Source organism: Macrosteles quadrilineatus, unplaced genomic scaffold (assembly GCF_028750875.1).
Source record: "Macrosteles quadrilineatus isolate MER2022 unplaced genomic scaffold, UCM_ALF_1.0 Scaffold_9__3_contigs__length_116548681, whole genome shotgun sequence".
NCBI classification, from domain to species: domain Eukaryota; kingdom Metazoa; phylum Arthropoda; class Insecta; order Hemiptera; family Cicadellidae; genus Macrosteles; species Macrosteles quadrilineatus.
In genome coordinates this window covers 78682213-78707552 of record NW_026542602.1, presented here as the reverse complement: position 1 = coordinate 78707552, position 25340 = coordinate 78682213, and the positions used below count along the sequence as shown (strand labels likewise).

Genomic DNA, 25340 nt, shown 5'->3' with positions numbered 1-25340 from the left:
ATAACACAGTTGAATTATAACTATAGACTGTCAAAGGAAGATTCTGGCGTCCACCGCTAGGAGTGCCGCATAGTTACGGTGCACACCGCTGCAGGCGAGGAGCGCAGGAGCCGTATGCGACCAGCAGAGAGCTGCAGTGGTGTGTGCCGTAACTACACGGCAATCCTAGCGGTGGACGCCAGAACTTATGCTAACCACAGCACAGCTGACGGTCTATATTTATTTTATTTGTCTATGGCTGCGGTTAGCATAAGTTATGTCGTCCACCGCTAGGATTGCCATTTAGTTACGGCGCACGCCGCTGCAGCCTCTGCTGGTAGCATGTGGCGATGAGCCGACGACGGCAGGGAATCCAACATAGAGCAGTAGCCTACATCGCGGAACTTTTCTTTGACAGTCTATAATTTATTCTATTAGTCTATGGTAATTTACATTAGCATAATCTGTTAATTCAGCTTCAGCTGTCTATTTTTTTTCTAAAACAGTCTATAGATTTTAACACGAGACTGGGATGTCTACTAAGTTTTGATCCATAGTCAAAGCTAATAAGTTATCAATGGTTACCAAATACTTCTTTCAAGCCAGCAAAATCACTGTGAAATTTATTTGTTTATTTTTAAGTTCATCTTCAATGTTTTTAAGGATTGCTTTGGAATTTCCATTCTTTGAGGGAAAAACTCCTTTTGAATTTTGCAAAACTATTTCCTCGCAAGCAAGGCCAAGGCCATAGAAAAGTCATATCAAAAATCTCTGTACACATTATTGTCAATTATGAATATTTTATGATATGCCTATCACATACGATACACATTCTTTCTTTAAGAGGTACAAGGTACAATATATAAACATGTTTTGGAATCCCAGACATGGAAGCCTGTATGTATTTTTAAATAACCCGTCTTTTACAGAACAAATAAGTTCCTGAAGAAGAGTTCGATCACAAGGGTGTGTGCTGTCGGAGGGTTCTTTGTATCTATACCAGTATTTTTAACAGGTAAGTTCCCATATCCATAGGTATAAATTTAGTTTAATTGTAGTACCACTATACCCATATTAGATCATCTTCCACTCCTTACACTCATTTTCCATGCCCAACCACTTTTTTCATTCACACCCATCATTACTGGTTATGGTCTTTAAAAGGGATAATAGAAATTTAATCAAAAAGTGTGACTTATACTTAGCCGGATCAAAGATTTGCCCTCACATTGCTACCGTCTACTACGACAAAATTGTTGCATAGAGATAAAGGCTGTCTAGAATAGTACCAAAAACAAATAGAATAAATATAGACTGACAGCATATAAATATAGAAGATGAAAAAGAGCGAGTAGTTAATGATTAACAGTAACACAGAACCAACTTCAAATAGTGTAAAAGACACATTTTATATGTGTTACAAACATTTAAACAGTGTTACCTATAGTAAATCGATTAACAGGTAAGTTTTTATAAGTAATTTCCATTTTAACAATTGAAGTTAAAGTTCACTAACTTTGACAAGTCGTTGCCCTTGATTGCGTAAGCATAGACATTTTTTAAAAAGCAAACTTAGTAGAACCACTCTTTATGTACAAAATGGTGTTTGGTTCAAAATTTAAATGTCAAAACTAGAATCGCTATATGATACCGCGCGAAGCGGTTTTCTGACGTTTTTCAATGGGGGTAGGGAACCCTCTTAAGGGGTAAATGCTGAAGCAACAACATTCCTTTGATAATGTTAAGGAATGGTCATATTTTTACAACCCTCATCTCATCAGGGTTCCTCTGAAGATAATAATTAACTATTTATAGGAAAATATTTTCCTCAAAATAAAAACGTTCTCAACATCTTTTTGAATGCAAACAATCCTTTCTCTTGCTGTAAATTTTGATCTCTTTGCTTTTCCAGGTCTCATCCTATACACATTCATACAGTTCCACTCAACACCTGCTATCGTTACTAGCATTCTGATTGGAGTGGGAATTGTGTTCTGTGGATGCGCTATGGTGCACAATGTATTCGTCTGGCAAAAGGTATGTTAAAAAATGATGAAAAAGAGCGAGTAGTTAATGATTAACAGTAACACAGAACCAACTTCAAATAGTGTAAAAGACACATTTTATATGTGTTACAAACATTTAAACAGTGGTTACCTATAGTAAATCGATTAACAGGTAAGTTTTTATAAGTAATTTCCATTTTAACAATTGTAGGAAAGAAACTGAACTACCTAAACACAGGAATAAAATCGGGAAAAACTTAACCTCACCTAGCCCGCGCCGACACACGGCCGACCTGAGCCCACGACGCGGACTACTGCTGGTGATAGAAGTAGGAAAACACACAGTCCCTTCACTATTCCGAGCAACACCCATCAGCATTGTCTCAGTTCTGTAGTGTGCTGATATTAAGTGTGTTCTGTTATTGTTTGTGGTCTCAGTTATGTTTTTGAAATTTTGGAACAGTGATCTAGCAATGATTGGCTCCAGTAGAAGAATAAAAACAAAAAAGAGGAAACATTTAGAAGGCAAAGGAGAACTTGGGTGGATGGAAATCAAGACCTACAGAGGAAGAATTTAATACCCTGTTTCCTTGTGTCATGGATGAGGAAATCACGTTCTACACAGATATTTTCATACGACGTACGCACAAAATACCTTCCATTTTCTCCTGAACAAGTTACAAGAACACCTGAAAAAGAACAAAACTTTCTAGAAGAAATGTATTTCACAAAGAAAATATAAGTTGTTCAGTAAGTTTTAGCTCTCCATGTTGCGCGAGGCCGCAACGTCACCTTCAAAAAGTAAACTAAACTAGTCTGTTACAGTGCAGCTTCCGGTAAGTAAAACAAACACTACGACGGTGCTGGCACTGTGCGGTTAGGAGTGTCCCTCCACGTTTGAATGCCTTATTTTCTTTCTTACTGTAACACGTCCAACAATCGGCCGTGTATCGGCGCGGGGTTTATAAGGTTAAGTGTGTCCCGACCTATAAGGAGAGTTAACAAGGAAGACAATTGATTATCATTCTATATTGAGTGCTGCAATCGCTAGTGTTTTTGCGCCTTTAGAGCAAAATTATAAATATACGTGTGTCATCTGATCATCAGTTGGACATTAAAGCCGTGTTTACACAAGGCCAGTTGGTGGACAGGTTTACTTGCCTCAGATTTAACTTGAAATACACTAGAAGCAGGTAACCTGCCCTGTAGTCTGCCTTTCTACTGACATTGTGTAAACACGGCTTAATAGTATCCCAGTTCATATCGAACAGCATATACTAAAATTCATTGCATTTAAAAGTAGGATATTTAAAGACTTATAAGAATCGTATAAAAAGCAAGTACACAAAGTACCAGTATTCTGACGGCTATGTTTTGGACGCTGCCGCATGTCAGTTGTGGTGTGCTATTGGCCTGTCTGACAGTCTACACAGCTGTCTTTCAACTTTCCACCCATTAACCCTTAAAACCACCCATTTGCCATGCCTTATCTATTATTTACCATCAGCTTCAAGGGACTCTGCCAAATAAGGTACAAAGAAGTAATTTTGCAACAGTTCATACCCCCAGAAAACCATTTTCGGCCTCTAGGCACTTACCTAGTGTGCCCAGTTGGAAAATTGATCCTGTTTTCAGCAAACAGTGCCTTACCTGGAGGGGTAAATATTGTCTCAGTTATGTGGTGTAGATGAGCACCTCATTAAGTGTGCTTTGTGTCTGCCCATATAGTTAACATTGGGATGGAAGTTAAACAAACTGTGTAGTAAAACATCATGTATGAAAAGTAACAAAAACTTATGCTTGCTTGCTTCATCCACGGATCTAAACCAAAAGAATTAACTCAAAACCTTAACAGATTTAGTTTTTTAAATATTTGTGGAGGTTGCAAGGAGTTATTTCACACTATCACCATAGATAAAACATACTCACTTTCACACTGTATGGGCACACACTCTGTATCATGTTCTGTATGGGTTACAAACCATATTATTCTATGGTTATTATTATTATTCTATTATTATTCCATTATTATTCTATGAGGTTTGGTATGTGTGAAAACCAAAGGTGTCACTGGTTCTTTATGGAGACGTGTTTCACTACATTTCAGTTTAACCTATTGAGTACGGTAATGTGTGTAGCATGTCACCGGATTTTGCTACAAGATACAACTAACTCTCTGACACTTAATTAGTACATTGGAATCCATCCTAAGAGTGTTAGTGTCTACATATACTTAAGGCCCGCGTCCAAGACGTGTCTGTTATGTCCAAACTGAAAAATAGACACTGGCAATGGACGCTCAGTGACTGCTAAGCATTCATTTCAATGGGCCCGTTGTCCAAGAGGTGTCTGCCGCTTGAGATTCTGTGTCTGATGCTTTAGACGCTGATCGTCTGACGTGCGCCACTGTTCCAGGAGCAGACAAAATCGCTGATGGCCATTGCTATTGCGTCTATTGCAATGTTGTGCTTGCGTTCTTCCGTGCAATGAATGTTTTGATATATCCTCTTCTAGCAGGTCCCAAACAAACTAAAACTGTTTCTTTGTAAAATTCACTAAACAGAATCTCGTCTGCCTTCAAGTGGTTTTGGATAAGTATTTTAAAATATCCTTCTTTGCTTCTCTTGGTAAAAACACTCTGTGTACACAATCTAGGTTCAGTAACTGAGTGAAAATTTAAAAACGTACGTTTTCAGGAAAAGCACTTTGCAAATTCTTTTCCCCTTTTTTCAAAACTTTTATTATTTTTTTTATTTCATTATCATTTGAAGTTTCATAAAATGTCCATGGTAACGCAATATCTTTGGTAGTTTCTTTTTAAAAGAGCATCTTTATTTGAAAAACACAAAATCCTGTCACGACCATAACGGACGTTTAAATGAATATTAAAAATAGTTAATATTATTTTTATAACTATGTTTTGCTATAAACTAATTTACTTTTATGACCATTATACAATAAAAAGGTCACTGAGCTTTTGGTATATTTGGTCTTTCTAGAAAAAAATAAAAAAACTCAAAAAATTGAAAAAAAGCCAATAAAATCTTTTTAAGTTTGTATAACTCCGAAGAAACTTACCTGAGACCCGAAAAATCGTTATGTTTGTATAGAGGTGTGCTTCTTTTGTGTATAAAACATTGAAATATGACGATATTTTAATTTTTGAAATTTTTATGATAGAAATCATAAACGTGATGGTCAGGGACAAGCGGTACGGTCGTGAATTGTCTGGAACAATCTAAATCTTTCTAAACAATCCTTCAATTATCCTGTTAGTTATAATAAAAATATGTGTTTCAATTGAACTAAACTGTTCAATTTACAATTATATTAAAGTTATTGTCACGACCAAACACACTATAATCCATAATGCTGGATTGGTCGTGAAAAAACCCGCGATGGTCGTGAAACTTTGGTCGTGAAATTACGTGTTATTTGGCTCTGTTCTGGCGGTAGCCCTGTACCTCATGTTCGAGGATACAAAGTGGACTTCTACGTTAATTTAGCAATTGAAATATCTTATAAACAAAAATTAACACCATGTCTACTTCATCGAATGACTACGTACGGTCATGGACACACCAAAATTACAAAAAACACAGTCTTTCCTTTATTAATCTTGTAATTCCTCCTTTCAACTCGAAACGACCGGCACTACAATCCTGACGTACACCCCAAACTAGTCTCTAAAACCAACTGACTCCATCGACGCCAGGCTTGCCACTATCGTACTCCAAAGTTGAAAAATTTTCCCAAATGGTCGTGACGCCAAATCGAGGGACAGACTTATTTTGTCATGGTAGTCAGTTTGTAATGACAATAAAATTATAACATGCTCCTTTTTTGTAAGTTTAATAACCATTGATGACATAAAAATATGGCTTTATATATTTCGGCATGAATAATTAGTCTAAAAACAGTGTGAAAGTTGGAAAATGTGCCCTAGGGACACGTCATGGTCGTGAATTTCGAGACTTTAAAAATACGAAAAAAATACCTAGAACCTATTTAAAACCAAATAAATGTGTGTAACATGTTGCCCCCGTCCCAAAAAATATTAAAACACATAATAATAAACTAAAAATCCAGTATCTACGAAGTAAAAGGCCAGGGACATGAAAACGTACGTTTTTAAATTTTCACTCAACTACAGTATCTTCTATTTCTTTGATCAAAAGAATCTTCAACACTATACTCTTCACACTCATAATCATCCTTCGGCGATCATTGCTCTGCGATAGACGAGACAGACGCGCCTTGCTCAACGCACCTTTACATTGGCCGATGGTGGTATGATGGCTGAGTTGGATAAGTTGTTGCAATAACTAGAGCAGTTGAGTTCTATCTACATGCAGCTGTTTGAATAATGTATATTTGTCATCTATATTACACTTGCTAATGTATGGTATAGCCCACCTTACAAAGCCGGTGATTGGCTGGATGGAAGTTTATGGCCTCAAAAAGATTAATAGGGATTTCAGACAACAATCCTGTTATGATTTTTTACATTAGTATAGAGAAGAAAAACTCAGATTTTTTCTTAGGAAAAAATCGTTTTTTTTTTTTTTTACTGATGAAACATTGGTCCTGGCAGTGGAGGTCTTCTTCTGAAAGCACATATTATGCCATTTTTTACTTTTAAACACTTTTTTGGATACTCATCTGTCAGCTGGCAAAAGCTTTCAATAGAGGTTGAGCCCTTATCCAGGTTGTCTCTAATAAGTTTTAAAGGTAATTTAGATAAAACTATTTTCTACAAGTGAATGCCACATAACTAATTATAACATGTTCCTCAGGAGAAAACTAATGCAGTTCGAGCTCTGGCCCAGCAACAGAGGATACAACATCAGCTCTCTCACCTAGAGATACCCAAGCCAGGAAGTAGTGTCAGTCCAGGCAGTATACCACACGCTACACTGGACCTCAGTAGTGCCACCACGACACCACATGAACTGTCCACACTAGTGTAACCAAAACTGGACCTCAGTAGTGCCACCACGACACCACACGGACTGTCTACGGAGCTCAGTAGTGCCACCACGACACCACACGGACTGTCTACAGAGCTCAGTAGTGCCACCACGACACCACATGAACTGTCCACACTAGTGTAACCAAAACTGGACCTCAGTAGTGCCACCACGACACCTCACAAACTGTCCACAATAGTGTAGCCAACACTGGAGCTCAGTAGTTCCACCAAGACACAACACTGTCCATACTATTGTAGCCAGTACAAGACCTTATTAGTAGCATGGTGGAAGTAAATATTTACTTCCACCATGATTAGTAGTACCACCACGACACCTGACAAACTGTCCACAATAATGTAGCCAACATTGGACCTCAGTAACGCTACCACGACACAACACGAACCGTCCACAATAGTGAAGGCAACATGACGGAACTAAATTTCTCTTGGTAGATAGGTTGTGTCAACACTTTCAGTTATGCCAGTATAAAGTACTTGCCTAAATATGCCTCATACGATTAGGATCTCAATTACTTGCCCACTTCTTATTAATAACGTTGTTAGTTTAATTAAATCCTACGTCATACTGTTATAATTTTTTCACCACACTATGATGCTTTTAGCTGTTTTACATACATTAATTGGTGGCTGAAAGTGACGTTTTACTGGCCATGCCGGCTGTCATCGTCATTTCGGGACCGAGCAGGTTTTTACATCCCTAGGGCCGCAAAACAGCTGCCCGCTTACTTTCTTAAAACCTGAATGCATATTAATTACACAATCAGTATCCATAGCATTACTAAATAATTGTTTTATTGTCGCCACTGCCTAGCAACTATTAATTATTATTTTTGCTGATTCCTCAAATTATTTCTTCACATAACCCTTAAGTTGTAGTTGTGTTGACTATCAGTGTGCATTATTTGGGGTGAATACGCTAGGGACGAGCACAGGATTGTTTTTCACATTATTTCAGGCTAGACCTAGGGGTTGCGGCATTATCACTTAGATCAAATCCATTGGTGACTTGGCGGGATTTGAACCCGGGACCTCAGGGACTTAAGTCCCGCGCTCTAACAACTACACCAGCTCGCTCCCCCAGCTAATAGAGTATAGTGTTGTGAAAAATAGCGTTTGTACCACCGACCGAAAAGGTTTTGCAGCTAGAAACTATACCAAGCCGGCAAAACCTTATTTTTGGCCTTGGGTACAAAATATACTACCGTATTCTAACACATTCCATAAACCCATCGCATTACCTATAAGTATGGATTATTAATGGATGGTAAAATTATTATACTTTGATCTTTTTTATTTTGGAAGACACAGGTTTTAAAACATTATCATCCACTGATGGTTTTTTATGTGATAATTTCACAGTAAGGGAAATTGAAACACTTCTTTTTTATTTAACCTGCCGCTTTAGCAATGGAAGATAGATTGAACAATAATTTGTATCGAATTGTGAAAATGAGGGCTAGCCTACTCGAGGTTTTTTAGATTATTTTGTTCATTTGTTTGTAGAAGTCTAATTGATTAAACTAAGTAAATTCTCATAAAAACATATATTATGATCATAGCTTTCACTAACTATTGCAAATAATTAGAGAGAAAAGGTTTAATCGATCAATATACGTTTTAAGAGTGTTATTAGAACCAAATTACTTAATGAGATGGTTACAGGAAAAAAAAAATGTTCTAGTCCAAATTGCATTCGGTCATTATTCTAACACAATTAGAGATTGGAAAGAAGTTGTTTTATAAAGTGAGAATAGCTCAAACAAAAAATCTTGAGTAGGTTAGTTCTGTTTATCTTGATTGTGCATTGGTCCTAGAAACACCCCTTTTTCTATTAGGGATTGGACTTGTTGAGTCCAAAATGCATGTGGCATTGAATGTGTTCAGTAGAATTTGATGAAAGTACAAAACCTAAACCTTACCACAAGGGGCTTAAGTTTGTCCACTATAAGGTTTGACTGAGTTTAAATGATGTGAATGTGAAATAAGTAAGATAAGATATGAAAAATTTAAAGAGCAAAGTTTATGGTGAAGCATTATTTATTTATTGTACAAAGTGAAATATTTCTGTATAAATTTTCTAGTTTTGTAATCTATGTCAATTATTATAGTCCTATATGAATTTTAAATTGTGCCTTATGTAAATAAAATGTTATTTATCAGCTTTGTTACATGTATTTGCCGTTATAAATTTAATATATTAGATTTTTTACACCCTAGATTCCCTACGGTTTAATGTGTCCTTATCCAAAATATCTGATAAACTGTTCTGTTGGCTTACCTTTAACAGGTAACACACATTATTAAATATGTTTCAATAATCAACTTGATTATTAGTCTGTTAGATGAAACCAAATTATATATGTGAAATGTTGATTCATTTTCTTAATTAGAACTGTAAATAGTTAAGTAAATTTAAACACATAAGTTATATTATCAATGTATAGATAAATTTATTTTATATTTTTAATACACAAATTGGAAGGTTTATCTGCAAATATTATCAGTATTTATATATTAGTTTTGTAAAAACATATTACTTCCTTTTTTATCAAAGAAAATTGTATAGACACCTGATGCTGCATTACTGCAATTTATTTTATTAAGCATTGCACTCTTCCAATAAATTAAGTTTGTTTTACTATAGACAATGCAAGATTTTACCTTTAAAAAGGGTTATGTTCATTTTAATACTTGAATTTAAATTACCGGTATAAAAACTGGAAATAGTACTTTTAAATTGTATCAACTTGTTTAGTAATTCTTGTGTACCAAAATATTTGTGTGTAAACCTGAACTAAAAAGTTATATATTGATATAAAGTTATTTATATTAGTAGTGTAATTGATTTGTACAAAACACCAAGAAACTGTCTTCTTACCTTAAAACAATGTTTTGGTGAAAGTATTTATTTATTTTCTCCAATAAAATGTTATTTTATTATATACCTCTTGCAGTTTGTGTACCTTCTGCCTAGTATATAACCAGTGCTGGACTTAAGCTCGTATGAAAGGTGAAGGTAAGACTGCACAGTCCACAGAGCCACACATTGCCAACCCCCTGCTTGCTGCAAAATACAAAAAATGAAGAAAAGTCCTTTAATTTTAGATCAATTATGACAGTAATAAGAGGGAAGCATAAATACTTATTTAAACCTTGAGATTATTGTTTGTATACCACGTTTTTGGTATTAAAAGGGGCACTGGGCCTGCACACTCCAAGGCCAAGACTCTATGGCTCTGTTTATGACAAAAGCCTTTTTATTCTTTAGATGTTTAGCTAATTGGGCATATTTTTGTCCAAATAATATGAAATAAAACTCCTTATTAAATAAGTTTCCTGTGGAGATACCTACAATAAGGAATGGATAAAGGGAACCGAATTGAAATTACAAAGGATAACTCTTTTTGGAAATTTCCAAACTTTGCTCTGGACAGACCGACTGTTCTGCCTCGGACTGATCAACTCCTGTATCCAAAAGTGTTTTTCAACCCTCGCTCATTTTCTGAATGAGGCAATGCTGAGGTCGTGAAACTTGACCTCGGGTTGAAAAGAATGACTTAACACCCTAGTGGTGAAATGTACTATTTTTACATGGGAACCCATTCCTTGTATTTTATCAATAGTTTGTTAATTCAAAGACACAGCTTGTGTATACAATTCATTTTATGGAATAAAATAGGTGGTTTTGTTTTGAAATTTTATTTTTTTATGTTAGGTACTTTAAATGCGCTTTTACAAAAATATAAAAAGAATGACACTCCAAAATATTAATACAAAATTAACAACACCCAGCTTTCAAAATATGATCCATGAAAACTAATTCTAAAACTAGGTTTATATAAGCATGTTAATTTTTTGAAATACATGACTCAGTTCCTGGGGTAAAACTATGATAATGAAATGTATATATTGAATATTCAAAAGCTTAGGGCACAGTTATCGACAGTTATAGTAAATGATCTATATCTATATATTAAATAAAAAATAAAAATAAAATCTACAAAACGTCTATTCTAGAATGTTGTCACTACTATGTAGATATCACAGATGACAGTGTTATAATGTCCCCTAATCTGAGAGATATGGATCCTCCCAAGATTTAACAATAAGCCCTCCCCTTATCCTGCTTGTTATTTATTTTCCCAACAGATGTCTCTTTCTCAAGTTGCTGATTTATTCCCCTAAAGCTGAGGAACTTAGATTTATATTTTTAATAATAAATGTCTGTAAAGTATCTTACGGTTGTGAAGAATGCCTAACTTATCTTTAAGTGCATAATATTTGCATAACAGTTTGTTACTAAGATTGTCTTTAGATAAATTTCTCTAGTAAAACTTTTAAAATTTGTAATTCTATAAGTTTACTTATTGCTTTGTATGTAACTATTATTGTTAAGAATTAATTATTTTTAACATTACCAAATGTAGTTAACAGACTTTACTTTTGCACACTTAGAGTTTCTAGGGTGTCTTAAAAAAAATACAATATGAAATATTGTACACATAAGTTTATTTATTTATTTATTTATTTCCCAACGGTTTACACCAGTTTACAAGAATGTATACAATATTAAAAGATGGCAAAATCATGCAACAGTGAGTGGTAACAGCAAGAACATAATTAATGAACAAAAATTAACAAGTAACAAGTAAATAGATACTATATAATAACAATCTTGAATCCAAAAGACGTATATTTACATTATTTTACAACCCAGCTTTCAAAGATCTACCAATAATACCAATATAGAATACCAATGTAAAATATTTAATCAATCAATCAAATTTAATTAATGAATAAAGTTTTAAAACAACTGTAAAGTAATTGTTATCCAAGTTAAGGAAAAAAATTTCAAATTGAGTGGATTAAGAAAAAATATATTATTTTTAGTATTTCAGAATAACTGAAAGAACAGGGGACTTTTTGTAATTTTTTTTATTTTTACCCTATTCACTAATTCACTGCATTTGAAAATCCTTTTATTATGATTCTTTCCTACAATTTTGTTTGACCATTATTTATTATTAGTTCATACAGTTAATTAGTCATGTCTATAAAATTATAGTAGTAAATAAAGTACAACTGAGCACTCTGAATATTATATTTTTAGTAAAAGTTAAAAAACTTTACTTTTTCATTATATATCTTCCAATAAAAATATAATATTCAGGGTGCTCAGTTGTACTTTATTTACTACTATAATTGTATATATTAGCAGCCCTATTAACACCTAAACACATTAACACCTAAATTAAAACATAAATGATTAGTCATGTCTAATTAATTAGTAAACAACTTAAATTGATTCTAAACCTGTATTATCATCAAGTTACATTTACTGTAAGTTTTTAAAACTTATTTAAATGTATAAACCATAAAAACAACAACAACTAGGGATACAATTAAAGAGTAAAGAGTAAAAATAAATTAACAGACACCATGTTGCCATCAAACGTAAACAGTATTACAAACGATGAACCAATCAATGATTTTGGTATATTGTCACTCATAATGTTGAGCCAAAGCACAGTGAACATAATGCTTGAAGTCATAAGAAGTCTTTGGATACAACTATGATGGACATTAACAATTATAAAACTAACAAGCGTGATTTTATAAATTAAAAACTAATGATATTTATATTAAGAATAAACGAAAACTAGGAGCAAATTTTAATTATTTTCAACCCTAACCCCAATTTAAAGTCAAACGTAATACAAATTAAGTCAAATTTGGTATTTATTGGTTTGAAATTATGGTTAACATGTATGTTGAAAATAATACCTCGATAAAGTGGGTTTTCGTGTTTTATTTACAATGTCAAGCAAATGGTTTTCGATCAAGTGGTGGTTAAACTATTGATTAGCAACTCAATTTAGCAAACCCTTCACATACTAAACAGGTGGTAACTCCCAGGAGTAGATCCAATGTTAAGGTGGACTGGACCGAAATAAGCTCTTCAACAGGACAACAGAGGTATCGGGGAAGACTTCCGGCAGGGAAACAAAGCAACAGGAAGGGTTGAACTTTCCCCAGCAAACACAGCCATGAACCTTTCAAAGTATTTAATTCTTCTACGCCTTCCTTGAAAAATATAGTCAGGCCTGCAAAAATTAATTAATTAGTCCGAGGATTTAATTAAATCCTTATATTAAAAATTCTATTATCAACTACAGTAGTATTGTCTATTCTGAATATATTCTAAGTCATAAGTGTGTAGAAAACACCTTAAATGGATCGTCCTTATTTTAAATTATATCTGTTAATAATATGAAAAGACAGTCAAGACAAAGTATAATATGTCATCTGGGGGGTTGAAGTATATGTTCCAAATTGAACATTGTTTTTCTAACTAGTTAGAGAATTCATTAAAATAAGTTTGTCTATAGGAATCTGACGAGGACATTTGAACTGACGGATCTTTTTTTGTACACTCCTGTCTCTAATTCTCCATCTAATGTCTCTGACGCTCCATCCCCTTTTCTTCAAAGTCTCTCGGACGTTAAAACTCTCTTTTTTCATTTAACTTCTCTAGTTTATCGATTTATTTAAGTCTTTCGACCTCAATCTGCACCAATCGTCATCGAGTTGATGAAGTACTACACCCAATTCTGTTGGTCCTGTTGGATTTTGAAGATAGGTAGGTACAGTATATTAATTGTGTTAGTTGCCTCCAATCTAGGTTCTTCATTTTAATATTCATATTTTCTGGTGAATAAAACCAGATTAACTATCTGGATTTGGAGGATTTACATTCCGAGTTGGAATTCGGAGTTGTATTCGGCGGATACTACGAGATACAAATTGGACATATTTTTTGACACAGTTCAAAATCGAGTAACTAAATGTTAGAATATCAAGACAAGAGACAAGAGAATATCAAGACAAGAGTAATATAACGTTAAGTCAAGACAATTAATAAAAAATATTTTTTGTTTTATTTTAAAGACCAAATGTTTGCATAGATCATAGTGTATTTCGTACAAGGGTTCAAATGCGCTTATTTGCGTCACCTTTATACTGGCACCATGTGGTGATAAGAAATACCTTAACCCTTAACCAAAACTTAGTCGTGTGTTTTCCTCCCTATTTCAGCTCAAACTTCCTTTTAACATTTAAATTTGATTGGCACTGCCTATTGTCTAAAGTATATGAACTTCTGATATAATGGCGTACGAATGATAATTGAATATAACTTAAACATAAATTTTATCACAAAAAAATCACCAATCGTATGCGTATTATAAACACAATAAAACCTTACTCTAACGCTTTCCCGGATTTAGCATTGATCATTGAGCACTCTATAAATCAAATATACCGCGTACTACCCCCAAACTACCCCTTTGCCTCCCCCATAAAAGTGCTGTAGATATTCAACTCGTTAAACAGTCTGCCAGAATCCTGTCAATTGTTGTCCAAAACAAAACAACCTGCGAAGGATGTAGGGGGTGGAAACATGAGGCGGTGATTGGCTGAACCCTCTTCCCCCTCCCCCTCTTTGCGGTTCCACCCCTCCTGTCAACGCGGAACACCAACTCCAACATTTGCATACATCAGGTGAAGTTGTCCGACGGTCCTATGGGGTCCCATCTGGAGCAAAATGTGAGTAAATATATATATTTTTTTGAAAATATTAAATTTAAATTTAAAAAAAAAATTCAAAGGTAAGAAGTTTTTTTTAAGTTCAAGACTTTTCTTTTTACAAATCTTGAGACGTAATCAAATTTTTTAAAATTAAAATGTTCCCATATTGTAGAATATTTTTTAGCTATATATCATATATCCTTCATATTTATAAGTCTTAAGTCATACAACAGTTGTATCACTGCGAGTTTGTCCTTCCCGCGCTTGGAAAATAACATTTTCCGGCCTAATAAACATAGCAATGAGGAGACCCGTGTGCAAAATGCACATTTAATAGGGTCCAAATTTGAGGCGAAAAAATAACGCAATAACCTTTTACTTTTCAAAGATTGTATTTGTTTAAGACAATTATTGGCTGAATAAAAGTACCAATTTACAATCCATCCAATTTGTTAAGAGTGATTATTATCCTACCTCAATCAGATTACCGTTATAAAAAATAGCCTATTTAAAATCCATAAGGGCCAATAAAGGTCATAAAGGCCAAATGACACCTCAATCGTGAAAATCGGTTATGTAGGTAGTCTGAAAAAGGGATGTAACAAGGAAAATTCTTTTCGTCTTAATTGTATGTATAGATAGATTAAAGAATAATATAAAACCGGTTTTAACCTACGATTGAGAATCTTTGAATAGTTTTATTCGCATAAATGGTAAGATAGGTATCTTAACAATTACTAAAACTTTAAAACAGGAGAAAGCATATTTTGTAAGTTTATATCTCTGAAATAGTCAATAGTTATATTAATTGTTTACTTACCTTTTAAGGTCCTTTTAAAGAAAGTAAAATAAAAGCGCACTAATATTTTTTTATTTGTAAACGTTTATAATGTTCTAAATTGCTTCATAATTGGATTTTATAACGTTTAGCCCTCAACAGGTTGAGATAGCTGCTAAATATTTCAAGCATAACATTTTAAAAAAATGTTCAATTTTAATTTAAAATGAAGCCATGCATCTCTTAAAAGTTGGCCAAAGTATTATACAAGCATTTAATTCGATGAGAAATAATAATATATTTTAATTTATTTACTGAAAAGTTGGGTCCTTCAAAAATATATATGTATATATCTTTTTAAATAAAAATTATAATATTAATTACTAGCTGTTGTACCCGTGCTTTGCAAGGGAAGAGGAAACAAAATTGAAACATTTTAATCTTTACATCTGTTGCATATAATAGTTAACCATCCACCATCGCTTTTAGAAACAAAATTCAACTGTTATAGCCTTAATAGAAACGTTTAAGTTATGACTTTTAAATCTGGTAAGTAGTAGATACCACCATTTTGGTTTTGATTAATTTTAAATCTTGTGTAGGCTGATATGAGAAAAACTGACCAAATCGTTGAATAAAACTTTGACATACACGATTTACCTTTATCTCCCTTAGTTACAAATCTTTTAATTTATTATTTACATTTTAAATTTAAATTTTGAAGGTGCAAAAATATCAATTATTAAATTTAAATGAACATTTTTTTTATTTCACTCTTCTTTATATTAAATCACTAATCCTTCCATCTTTCATTTCTTCACTCACAATAAATCATTAGCAAAACTAAGTCAGATGTTATAAACTTTAGAAATATTTCTGTGCCTTATCAATACAGTCTTTTTAAATATTAAAGAAACTATAGCTATAGGTACTATAAACAATTTTAAACAAATAATTTAGCATTAAAGACAGCAGACAAAACTAATATGATTATCAAAGCATCAAGGACTAAAAAATTTAATAGTAAATACAGTATATGTTTCATTGCATCTCTGATTCTACTCTACAAAAATATCAATAAACAACTTAATATACAAACCAGTTATTTTAATCAGTTCGATCGTCCATTGCCTTTACATTTTTCACATTTATCATTAAGTAAACATAGTAACAGATATTTCATTGATTTTAGAAACAAAAGAAGACTGTGTACTGCTTAGTTTTATGATATTTTCCTTGGTTTAATTTAATCAGTGGTGTGGCAAAACACAAATAATAAATGTATCAAATAAAGTAAGTGTGAACTGAAAGCTATTTTAAGATAAAATAAGAGTATTTCGTATTACCATTTGATAATTAAATATAGCTACACATGTACAACAGATTTTGGAAAACAAAAATCAACGACGTACAATTTAGTTATTGATGTTATTCTTTAGTTTAATTTAAGCATAGGTTTAGAAAAACACAATAACTTAATATACCTAAATATACATATAAAAAACAACGTGATGTGCAAGTTATGTTAAGTTAATCTAACACATGTTAAGCAGTTAGAATTTATTTAAAGTAGCCTTCAAATTCATGCAAAACATCTATACATTGTAATTTTCATACTGTTTCCATGAAAACATAACATTATTTACATACATAAAATAACATTATTTTCATAACTTGAGACGCTTTAAAAAATCCAAAGCAGAACCGGAGTTGATACAGCAACGGTTATAGAATTTTTTTTTTATATAATCATTGACATAGTTTTAGAATAAATAATCCATGATAAAAGGTTAGATTGAAACAAACCTACCTCATAGTTATGGAAAATATTATATTTAATTTCTTTGTATCAGCTGTCTGAAATTGTGAAATATGCAGTTTAGCAGTTCTTCTTGTTTACATATAAATGTCAAAGGAAATGTAAACAAACATTGTTAGTGTTCTCATCGCAGTCATGGAGACCAATTAATATTTACTTTAAAAATATTCACCTCAGAACTTTTAAAGCCAAAGGGGCAAAGCCTACTGTCAGTATCGAAATGTGAATAGTCCTATAATGTTCCTTGGTATTGTAACTATATTTTTGTAAAATTTAAGCCCAGTTGGTTTAGTAGTTTTTGCACCTATTAGTAACACACATACAGACAGACACCATTAAATTTTTATATAATAGTAGGTCTATAGATAATAATAATAATAATATTGCATATGCAATATTATTTTTTATACATTAAGAAAATTATGGATTTGGACTTACCTTTTTAATATACAAATATGTACAGGGTGAGGCAGTGACAAGACCTCAATTTATAAATAGTAGAAATTTAATACTATTAAATTTAATCAATTTTGACCCTATATTTATATAAATAAGACATCAAAACAAATCTTGTCTTATGCCATTTTAACATAAACGAGCCATTGGTTATGTTCTTTAAGTCTAGTAACAACCTTGAATTTTTTGTAATTTTTCAAGTCGCCAGAAAAAAATCCAGTGAATGTTCGTTCCAACACATTTCTGGAAATAGGGAATTTGCCGGATAATTCTTAGCTTTAGTTCAAAAAGATTTTTGGACGTCTTTGAAACTACAAATTAAATAGCCTCATATGCGACTGTGATTTCGCCTGTTGTGACAGTGTTTAAATGAACTCTAAGTAGATTCTGAATTGTTGCTAAGATCAATATTGTTTTTTAAACATTTGAAACAGTTCAATTGAAGTTATAAACATAGCAATGCGTTCAATAATGCATTATTTTTCATGTGATAGCAAAAAAATCGGGGTGCTCCCATTTAATTACCTTACTCTGCACTATTTATCCTTGCATTACATTTTATTACTGTTTGAAACCCTAAGAAATATGTAGTATCTTACTTGAGTGAACAATGCGTGAAACATTTAAACATTTTTATGTTTTATTTTGCGTTAATAAGCTGCCATAATAAAAAATGACAACACAAAAAGGTAAAAGCCATGTTTTAAAGGGGTATACAACATCAAACAAATGTTTGAAACAATCCAAAGGACAACGTTTTGGTTAAATGATCTAAATAGTTTTTCATTGGTCACGACAGAAGTTTTGTTTTCCACAAGAAGTTTTAAACGTGTGTGTACAGTTTTTCAAGCTACGTTTACAAGGGGGTTCTCACCGATGTTTTGTAGATATGTTATTTTGGTTTGTGTGGTTTGCACATTTTTCAACAAATGATTTAAACATTTTGTTCAGGACTCTAGTTTAAACGCGGCTTTTCATGCAATGCCTGTGGCACGATCACTTATAAGTTTTGAAGTTTACAGCATGTGCTTGATAAAGGCCCGTTTTGCCAGAAGCGTCTCGTGCGTCTATCGCTCAGCGATTATCGCTCCGCGTCTATCGCTGCCCACTGCTTTGCATTGTTTTAAGTTAGTCTATTTTGCCAGAAGCGTCTATCGCTACAGCCGCCAGCGTCTGTAACTGAGACGCTAGCGTCTGACGCGGACCACTGCTCCTGGAGCAGACGGAGACGCAGTCGCTAGCGATTATTACAGGAATAAGCACGTGTTTAGTTGTTGATATAACTTTGTTTCCTTAAATAAGTCGTGTTTACAAGTTTAATGACATCTCACAATCAAAGTGGGGATTTAATAGTGAAGAAGATAAAAAAACTTAAAAACTAGTGAAAAATTAGGCGAAACTAGTGAAACTTGGTCTCATTAGAGTGGAGGTGATTTTCAATTAACAATTTAAAGTATCCCTCTTCAGGTCTCTTAAAACATATTACGCACTTTTTCCCTAGGTTTGCTCAACATTTCTAATATCTCTTCATCGTCTAATTCCTCAGCTAACAAATACTTTCCTATTTGCTTTTTACAGCTCATTTTCCCACTCACTGATCGAATAATCGCAAGGAACAGACGCTTCTGGCAAAATAGACCCAAACGATAGACGCTGAGCGATTATCGCTCTAGCGATCATCGCTGAGCGTCAGACGCACCAGACGCTTCTGGCAAAACGGGCCTTTAAACTGTAAAAAAACAACGAGTCCGAGTCCGTCACGTAGAGAACTTTAAACACATTGCTGCAAAATATAATTAAAATTAACTTTGTAATGAAACAATTCATAATTGTTTTACCTACAATGTAATTCAAACCATATGTGAATTACTAGTTTAAGTAAGGTTGTATGTATACTACAGGAAGATAGTATAGGCCTATGTTATTCATATTTTTAAAATAGACCATGAATACAATACATGATAGCCACTATGAATAAAATAACATGATAACTTAAAATATTTAAGCCTAATTTATTATTTAACGTCGTAATTTGAAGTAAGCCACGTAACGATTAAGTTAGGTATTTTATCGGATGTTTGCATTATTATATTAGTGAACAATGAAAGTCACATAATATAAAGTAGTAAAAAATCGTTTAGAAACAAAAACTATTATTTTTACCTAAAAAAATGGACTTATGGTCCATATGGCACCTAAAACCCGGATTTGAAATGTTTTAACGTACGAAGTTAAACTAATTATTGTTTGCGTAATAGTTACGAATTACATTGAATCCAGATTGATTCTCTACAATACCAAATGGTTTATAAGATTTTGTTTTGAAATTTAAATGGAATGTCCCACAATTCTCCTATAGTTAAATGGCCAATCATAACTGTCCAGGTCTATTGGAACACAAACAAACAGCATATTTCACCGTTGTTTTAAACCCTGTGTGTAAAAAACTTTCAATTAGGTATGTTAAATACAAACGGTTGAACTTGGTTCATGGATATTTATTTTGACTACCTACTCCAAGTAGTCTTTTTGTCCTATTTTGAAATAATACGACTTCGTTTATGTATTTTAATAGATTGGTAGAGCAAATGTCTAAACAATGTGCCTCTCGTTTTTGGCTAGAAAATAGAGTAAACAAGCATTTGACGTATAGATCGTTGTTTTTTTTTTCATAAATATGATAAATATGTTAACCAGTAAATTATAAAGGAACACTAGTAAAAAACACGCACTATACAGATAGACCTACCACACATAAATATTGCTCCAAATTGTCCTAAAAGTTTACATGGATGATAAATGTATAAAAGACTACGATTAATATGGTTTGACGTCAGTTCAATAATTTTAACGTCATCTTTTTGATCGTGGAAACAAAGGAAGGAGTTAGTTGATGTTTACAAACTGTACCCAGTTCTTTAATAACTATGCTATTAACAAAAACGATCATACAAAATGAAACAGTTGGTCTTATCTTCAAAAAGAACTGGTAATATTGGAATTAATATACATTTTAAATAAAAACTTCACCAATATTCATTCAGAAATAAAAACTCAGAAATATTGGTGATGTTTTTATTTCAAATTTATAGTTGGTCTTAGTGTGGTAAAAAACCATACACTTGGCCATACCAAACTCAGCTTTTATATTTGAGTAAAAATAGACATGCTTCGGGACTAAATGAGTCCAACTTTCCAATTAACCATCTTATAAGCGACAAAGCTATTGGGTACGTTTTATAACCACTAAGAGTAAAAAAAAAAACACAATCTTCATAATACAAAAATTTTGCATGCGAAACGATTAGGAGTCAATCAAAAATAGATTAAATATCCAACTATTAAAATACCTGTATAATTCTGTGAACGTTTTATTGTTGCTTGGTGGTGAATTGTTTTGTTGGTTAGGAGAGGGGGATGCAGACACGGATTTGGTTTTAGAAGCGTGGACACCTGGGGCTTAGTGAGACGTTCTCAACCCACGTGCATTAAGGGCTTACGGGTACCAAAATACAGGAAGCATAGGATAATAGAACTAAGAAGAATGAAACTATATTGCAAACTCTAAGAATCTGACTAACAAATTGACGTAAATCAGTTAATTTACCAAACTAATATGATTGAGGCTAACAATAATACTTTTATTTAAACAAACCCATTGTTGAAGAATAAACTAGGCTACTTAAACGTGTTGTATGGGTAGGTATATTCTGGGAGTATTTTGGTACATATATTCGAACTAACAATGACACAATGTAATTATAAAAAAATATAAAATTTTTAATAATATTCTAGTGGTCTATATAATTTTAAACTTTTCTAAATTACATCTTAGTAAGAAATTGTGGCTTTTAAGACCAGATTGATTTATAAATATTAAGTTTTATTTTATAGTGAATAATTTCCAGATCAAAATTACATGTTCTTAAAAACTACTTAAACAAAAACAATACAAGCTAACAGTATTACTTTTATTCATACAAACCCATTGTTGAAGTACATGGAGAAACTACTGTACTAAAAAGTGTTGTATATTCTGGGAGTAGTTTTGTACATAGGGTCTATGGATATTTTTGAGACGCTAATGAATCTATGGAATTATAAAAAAAGTAGAGGAGATTGAATGACATTCTAGCGACCTATATAATGATAAAATGTTCTAAACTACATTTTAGTTCAAAATTGTGGCGGTTTAAAACCATATACCTTTAAATTGATTTTAAAGTGATAAAATTTTGAGAATATCTTTGTGCACAGAGGAGTCTATTGATATTTTCGAAAAAAAAAATATAAAAGATTAAATTTTATTGAACTGTTAATCCGATTTTAAAAATATTTCTAAATTACATCATAGCACGAAATGGTGGCTGTTTAAGACCATCGACACTTATAAATATTGAAATTAATTTTTAAATGAATACTCTTCAGATCTAAATTGCTTACTCTGAAAAAATTGCGTAACAATATTTACTATGATACCCCATTAGCAATCTGTGGTTGGTGTATTAGTATGAAAATTCGTTCTGTAGATTTCATACGTTCTGTAGATTTCATACGTTCTGTAGATTTCATTTGGTTTGCGCAAGCCACAGCAATTTGACTTGGCGGTAGGGTTAGGGTTATATTTAACTTTAATTATTAATAGGTACTAAAATAATTTTAACTTTTAATAACGACCACATGAAGGTAGGCATTTAAAGCCAAGGATGAATGGAGATGAGGACAAGTAGTGCGACCTTGCAGTCTTTTTACTCACTAAGGCCTATTATATATGTGTAACTATTGACTGTGTTACTAAGATTTGTATATGCTAACCCTAGAAAAAGATATACTCAGTTCACAATTTATTTAGCCTTTTTGCTACTAACAAGACATGACCCCATCCTACACTCATATTTGGGTTAAAGTAGGCACATAGTGGCGTCCCCATCTTAAATAATTGATCGATTGACAATTGTTTGAATTTATTAATTGAATAATTGATTGTTGGCTGTTGTGTAAAATTATAGTACGTGGCATATTTTTGTTTAGAATACCTTGTTTCAAACTTATTTCAACAAATGATGCGACCCTCCCAAAGTGATAAAAATAAATAAATAAACTGTGTACAATATGGTGTAAACTCTCAAATCAATTTATTTTTAAAAAGGAACATGAACTAATTGCAGATATTGTTCGTATCAAATATTTAAGTAATTGAATGTTTGAACAAAATCATAAAAAATAACCAACAGAGCCAGATCATTGATCAGGTTCAATAATGCATCCCCTAATCACTGAGGGATGCGACAAAGGGTTGGTAATGTTTTGGGGTTGGTTTTTTTATCCGACGTTCTCCACATTTTGACGTCCCCTCTCCGTGGATTTTTCTCCTTGGATAATGAATTAATCTCTTTTCGGTCCGATGAAGTACTGTCAGAGTTATTTCGGGCGGTTGGTTTCTCAGCGCAAAGATTACTAGAATTAATTCTTGTAGATATGAAGGGAACTTTCAATATTTATACACATTTTGAATGTTAAAAACTCTTATATTGTTCAAAGAAATTTGGTCATTTTGGTGCTTTAGTTCAGCTTGGAATTGCCAATTTGAAAACCATTAAAAATGTATTAATTGTTGGATTGATTGCGTATCGTATCAATACATACCGGAATATACTGGAGGGGTTCTCTAATACAAAATTGTATTGATTAAAATATTCTTTTGTTTTATTTATAAGTAGGACTTCAGCTTAAGTTGGGTTTCAAGGTATTGGGTCTTAGCATTACCACACAGCTCAAATCCATTGGTAAGCTATGATTTAAATACAGGTCTCTAAAGACAATATAGCAATTAAATTAACCGTATCGAAATCTAACCTAAGATAAAAATATTGAAAAAATAGCTTAGTGCACCGATAAATCTTTACTTCTTAGGCCAACCTCTAGTTTTAGCGAATTTTCCATATAGGGGATAAGCTATTATTGTGGGTCTCATGGTAAGACCTGCACCAGGGACCGATTTACTTTTTCGTTCTGATGTCCCCAGAGGTCAAAAACACCACCTGTTCAAATTGATATGTAAACCTACGTTTATTCGAACGAGTTCGCGAGCCAGCGTGAACGGATCATAGGAACGGGGTTTTATGGATGTATTTATGGGGTAAAAACTTATTTTTCTCATTTTTGACCTTCAAAACATAAAAATTAACAAAATTTCTATCCAACAAATTTTGAAAAGCTTGAAAAAAAAATTTAATATTTATTTAGTTATTAGTTTATCACAAGTTTAATCGATCCCTAGGTTGAAATCAAATTTTGAAAATTTACTTCATGGTTTTAGCAACATTTTAACAACTGTGACTTGTTCGAAGAAAAATCGTCTTTGAAACTACTTTGTTTAAGCCATAACTTAAATAACAATATTCCTTTCATCCTAATCCAAATCAAATTACTTTTTATAATTCATTAGCCGTTTGAAAAGAAACTTTCTTTAGAAGTAAAGCCTCGAAGAAAATGTCTTTCCGCTTCTGCAACTTGAGGTAGAACTTGCCGGATGAAAAGTTACTCTTTCTGAACGTCTTAGAATGATAGCCAACATTAAGGATTATTCCAAGTAAAGTTTTCCGTCATAATCATTAGTTATGTGATTCGTAAATTCGTTGTCTTTAAATAGTTATGTTATATATCTCTCAACTCTTTGTGTTAAGCAAATGTCGGGTTACAAACTTTAAACATTTCTCATAGCTTGTTGTACGATATAACCTAAAATACATATTAGTTGTATTTGCAATAGTTAAGAAATAAGGCAATGAAAATTATTTGTACTAAAAACAGTTGTGGACTGCAAAAAAAAAGAATAATTCGATTTATTACACCTTTATGTAGCTCGGCTAATACGAGTTTCTTACAATAAAGGGAGAAATACCTCCAGTCTGATTCTCTTAACACGTTTCATGCAAGATACAGTACTGTAAGTAGACTTTAACCTATTGTAAAATGTTGAGCCTCCTTGAAACGTTTGATTGCAATCATGTCGAGTTCTTTTTAATTTTTGGTACGTTTTAATAACGAGTTTATTATTTGGTTTTGATACCACAACGCGAAAATGTGTGTATAAATACATTATTTAATTTGATTAAAAATGTTATAAAGTTTGTCCAATAACAATGAATAAATAACAGCAAACGTCGAAAATTCAAAACGCTCAACAAACAATGGACTGAAACATCTCTTAAACTATCAAAAACTTATCATTAAGGATGACAAAACTGTAATGCAGCGTACTTAATCTACTCTTATACCTAATATATCTTCAATACACGAGAAATCATTTTAAAATCATGTCATACTTTTAAATCCACTCAACTCATATATTTATGAAGTATGAATTTCAATTTTAAAAACGTTTCGTCGACGGAACTTTGCTGATTCAGTGGAAATCTTGAAAATGCAAATTTACAAAAAGGTTCACCCGCTTGAATCCGCCGAGGGTGTAAATGAAACAGAATATGCAGCAGAATTTCCAGGGAGGTGGTGAGGGGGGAAGGGGGGGCTCAAAAATCAAACAGCGGTGTGTAATGCGATCTGCATATTTTAAAATGGGAAGCTGATGGAAGATATACTTTGATCAATGTTTGCTTAAAACCTGAAGGTTTAGGGAAATACGTCAATACCCGACGTGTCACCCTCCTCTCGCCATTTTTTCGCATGCTGTGGGTCTCCATAATATATTTATCGTTATGG

General features: G+C 32.8%; 2 protein-coding genes across 3 annotated transcripts in view; both read left to right on the top strand.

Moving 5' to 3' along the window:
- The window catches only part of LOC129004315 (uncharacterized), a 31220-nt gene extending 21298 nt beyond the window's left edge, over positions 1 to 9922 (top strand). For both annotated transcript variants that reach the window (XM_054432852.1, XM_054432851.1), the window contains exons 5-7: positions 909 to 994; positions 1892 to 2016; positions 6782 to 9922. In XM_054432852.1, the coding sequence (XP_054288827.1) occupies positions 909 to 994; positions 1892 to 2016; positions 6782 to 6955 (385 nt within the window). In that variant the 3' untranslated portion in view covers positions 6956 to 9922. The remainder of the gene's footprint in view (positions 1 to 908; positions 995 to 1891; positions 2017 to 6781) is intronic.
- Positions 9923 to 14530: 4608 nt separating this feature from the next.
- The window catches only part of LOC129002946 (uncharacterized), a 45302-nt gene continuing 34492 nt past the window's right edge, over positions 14531 to 25340 (top strand). The window contains exon 1 of the mRNA XM_054431081.1: positions 14531 to 14583. Within this exon, the coding sequence (XP_054287056.1) occupies positions 14560 to 14583 (24 nt within the window). The 5' untranslated portion in view covers positions 14531 to 14559. The remainder of the gene's footprint in view (positions 14584 to 25340) is intronic.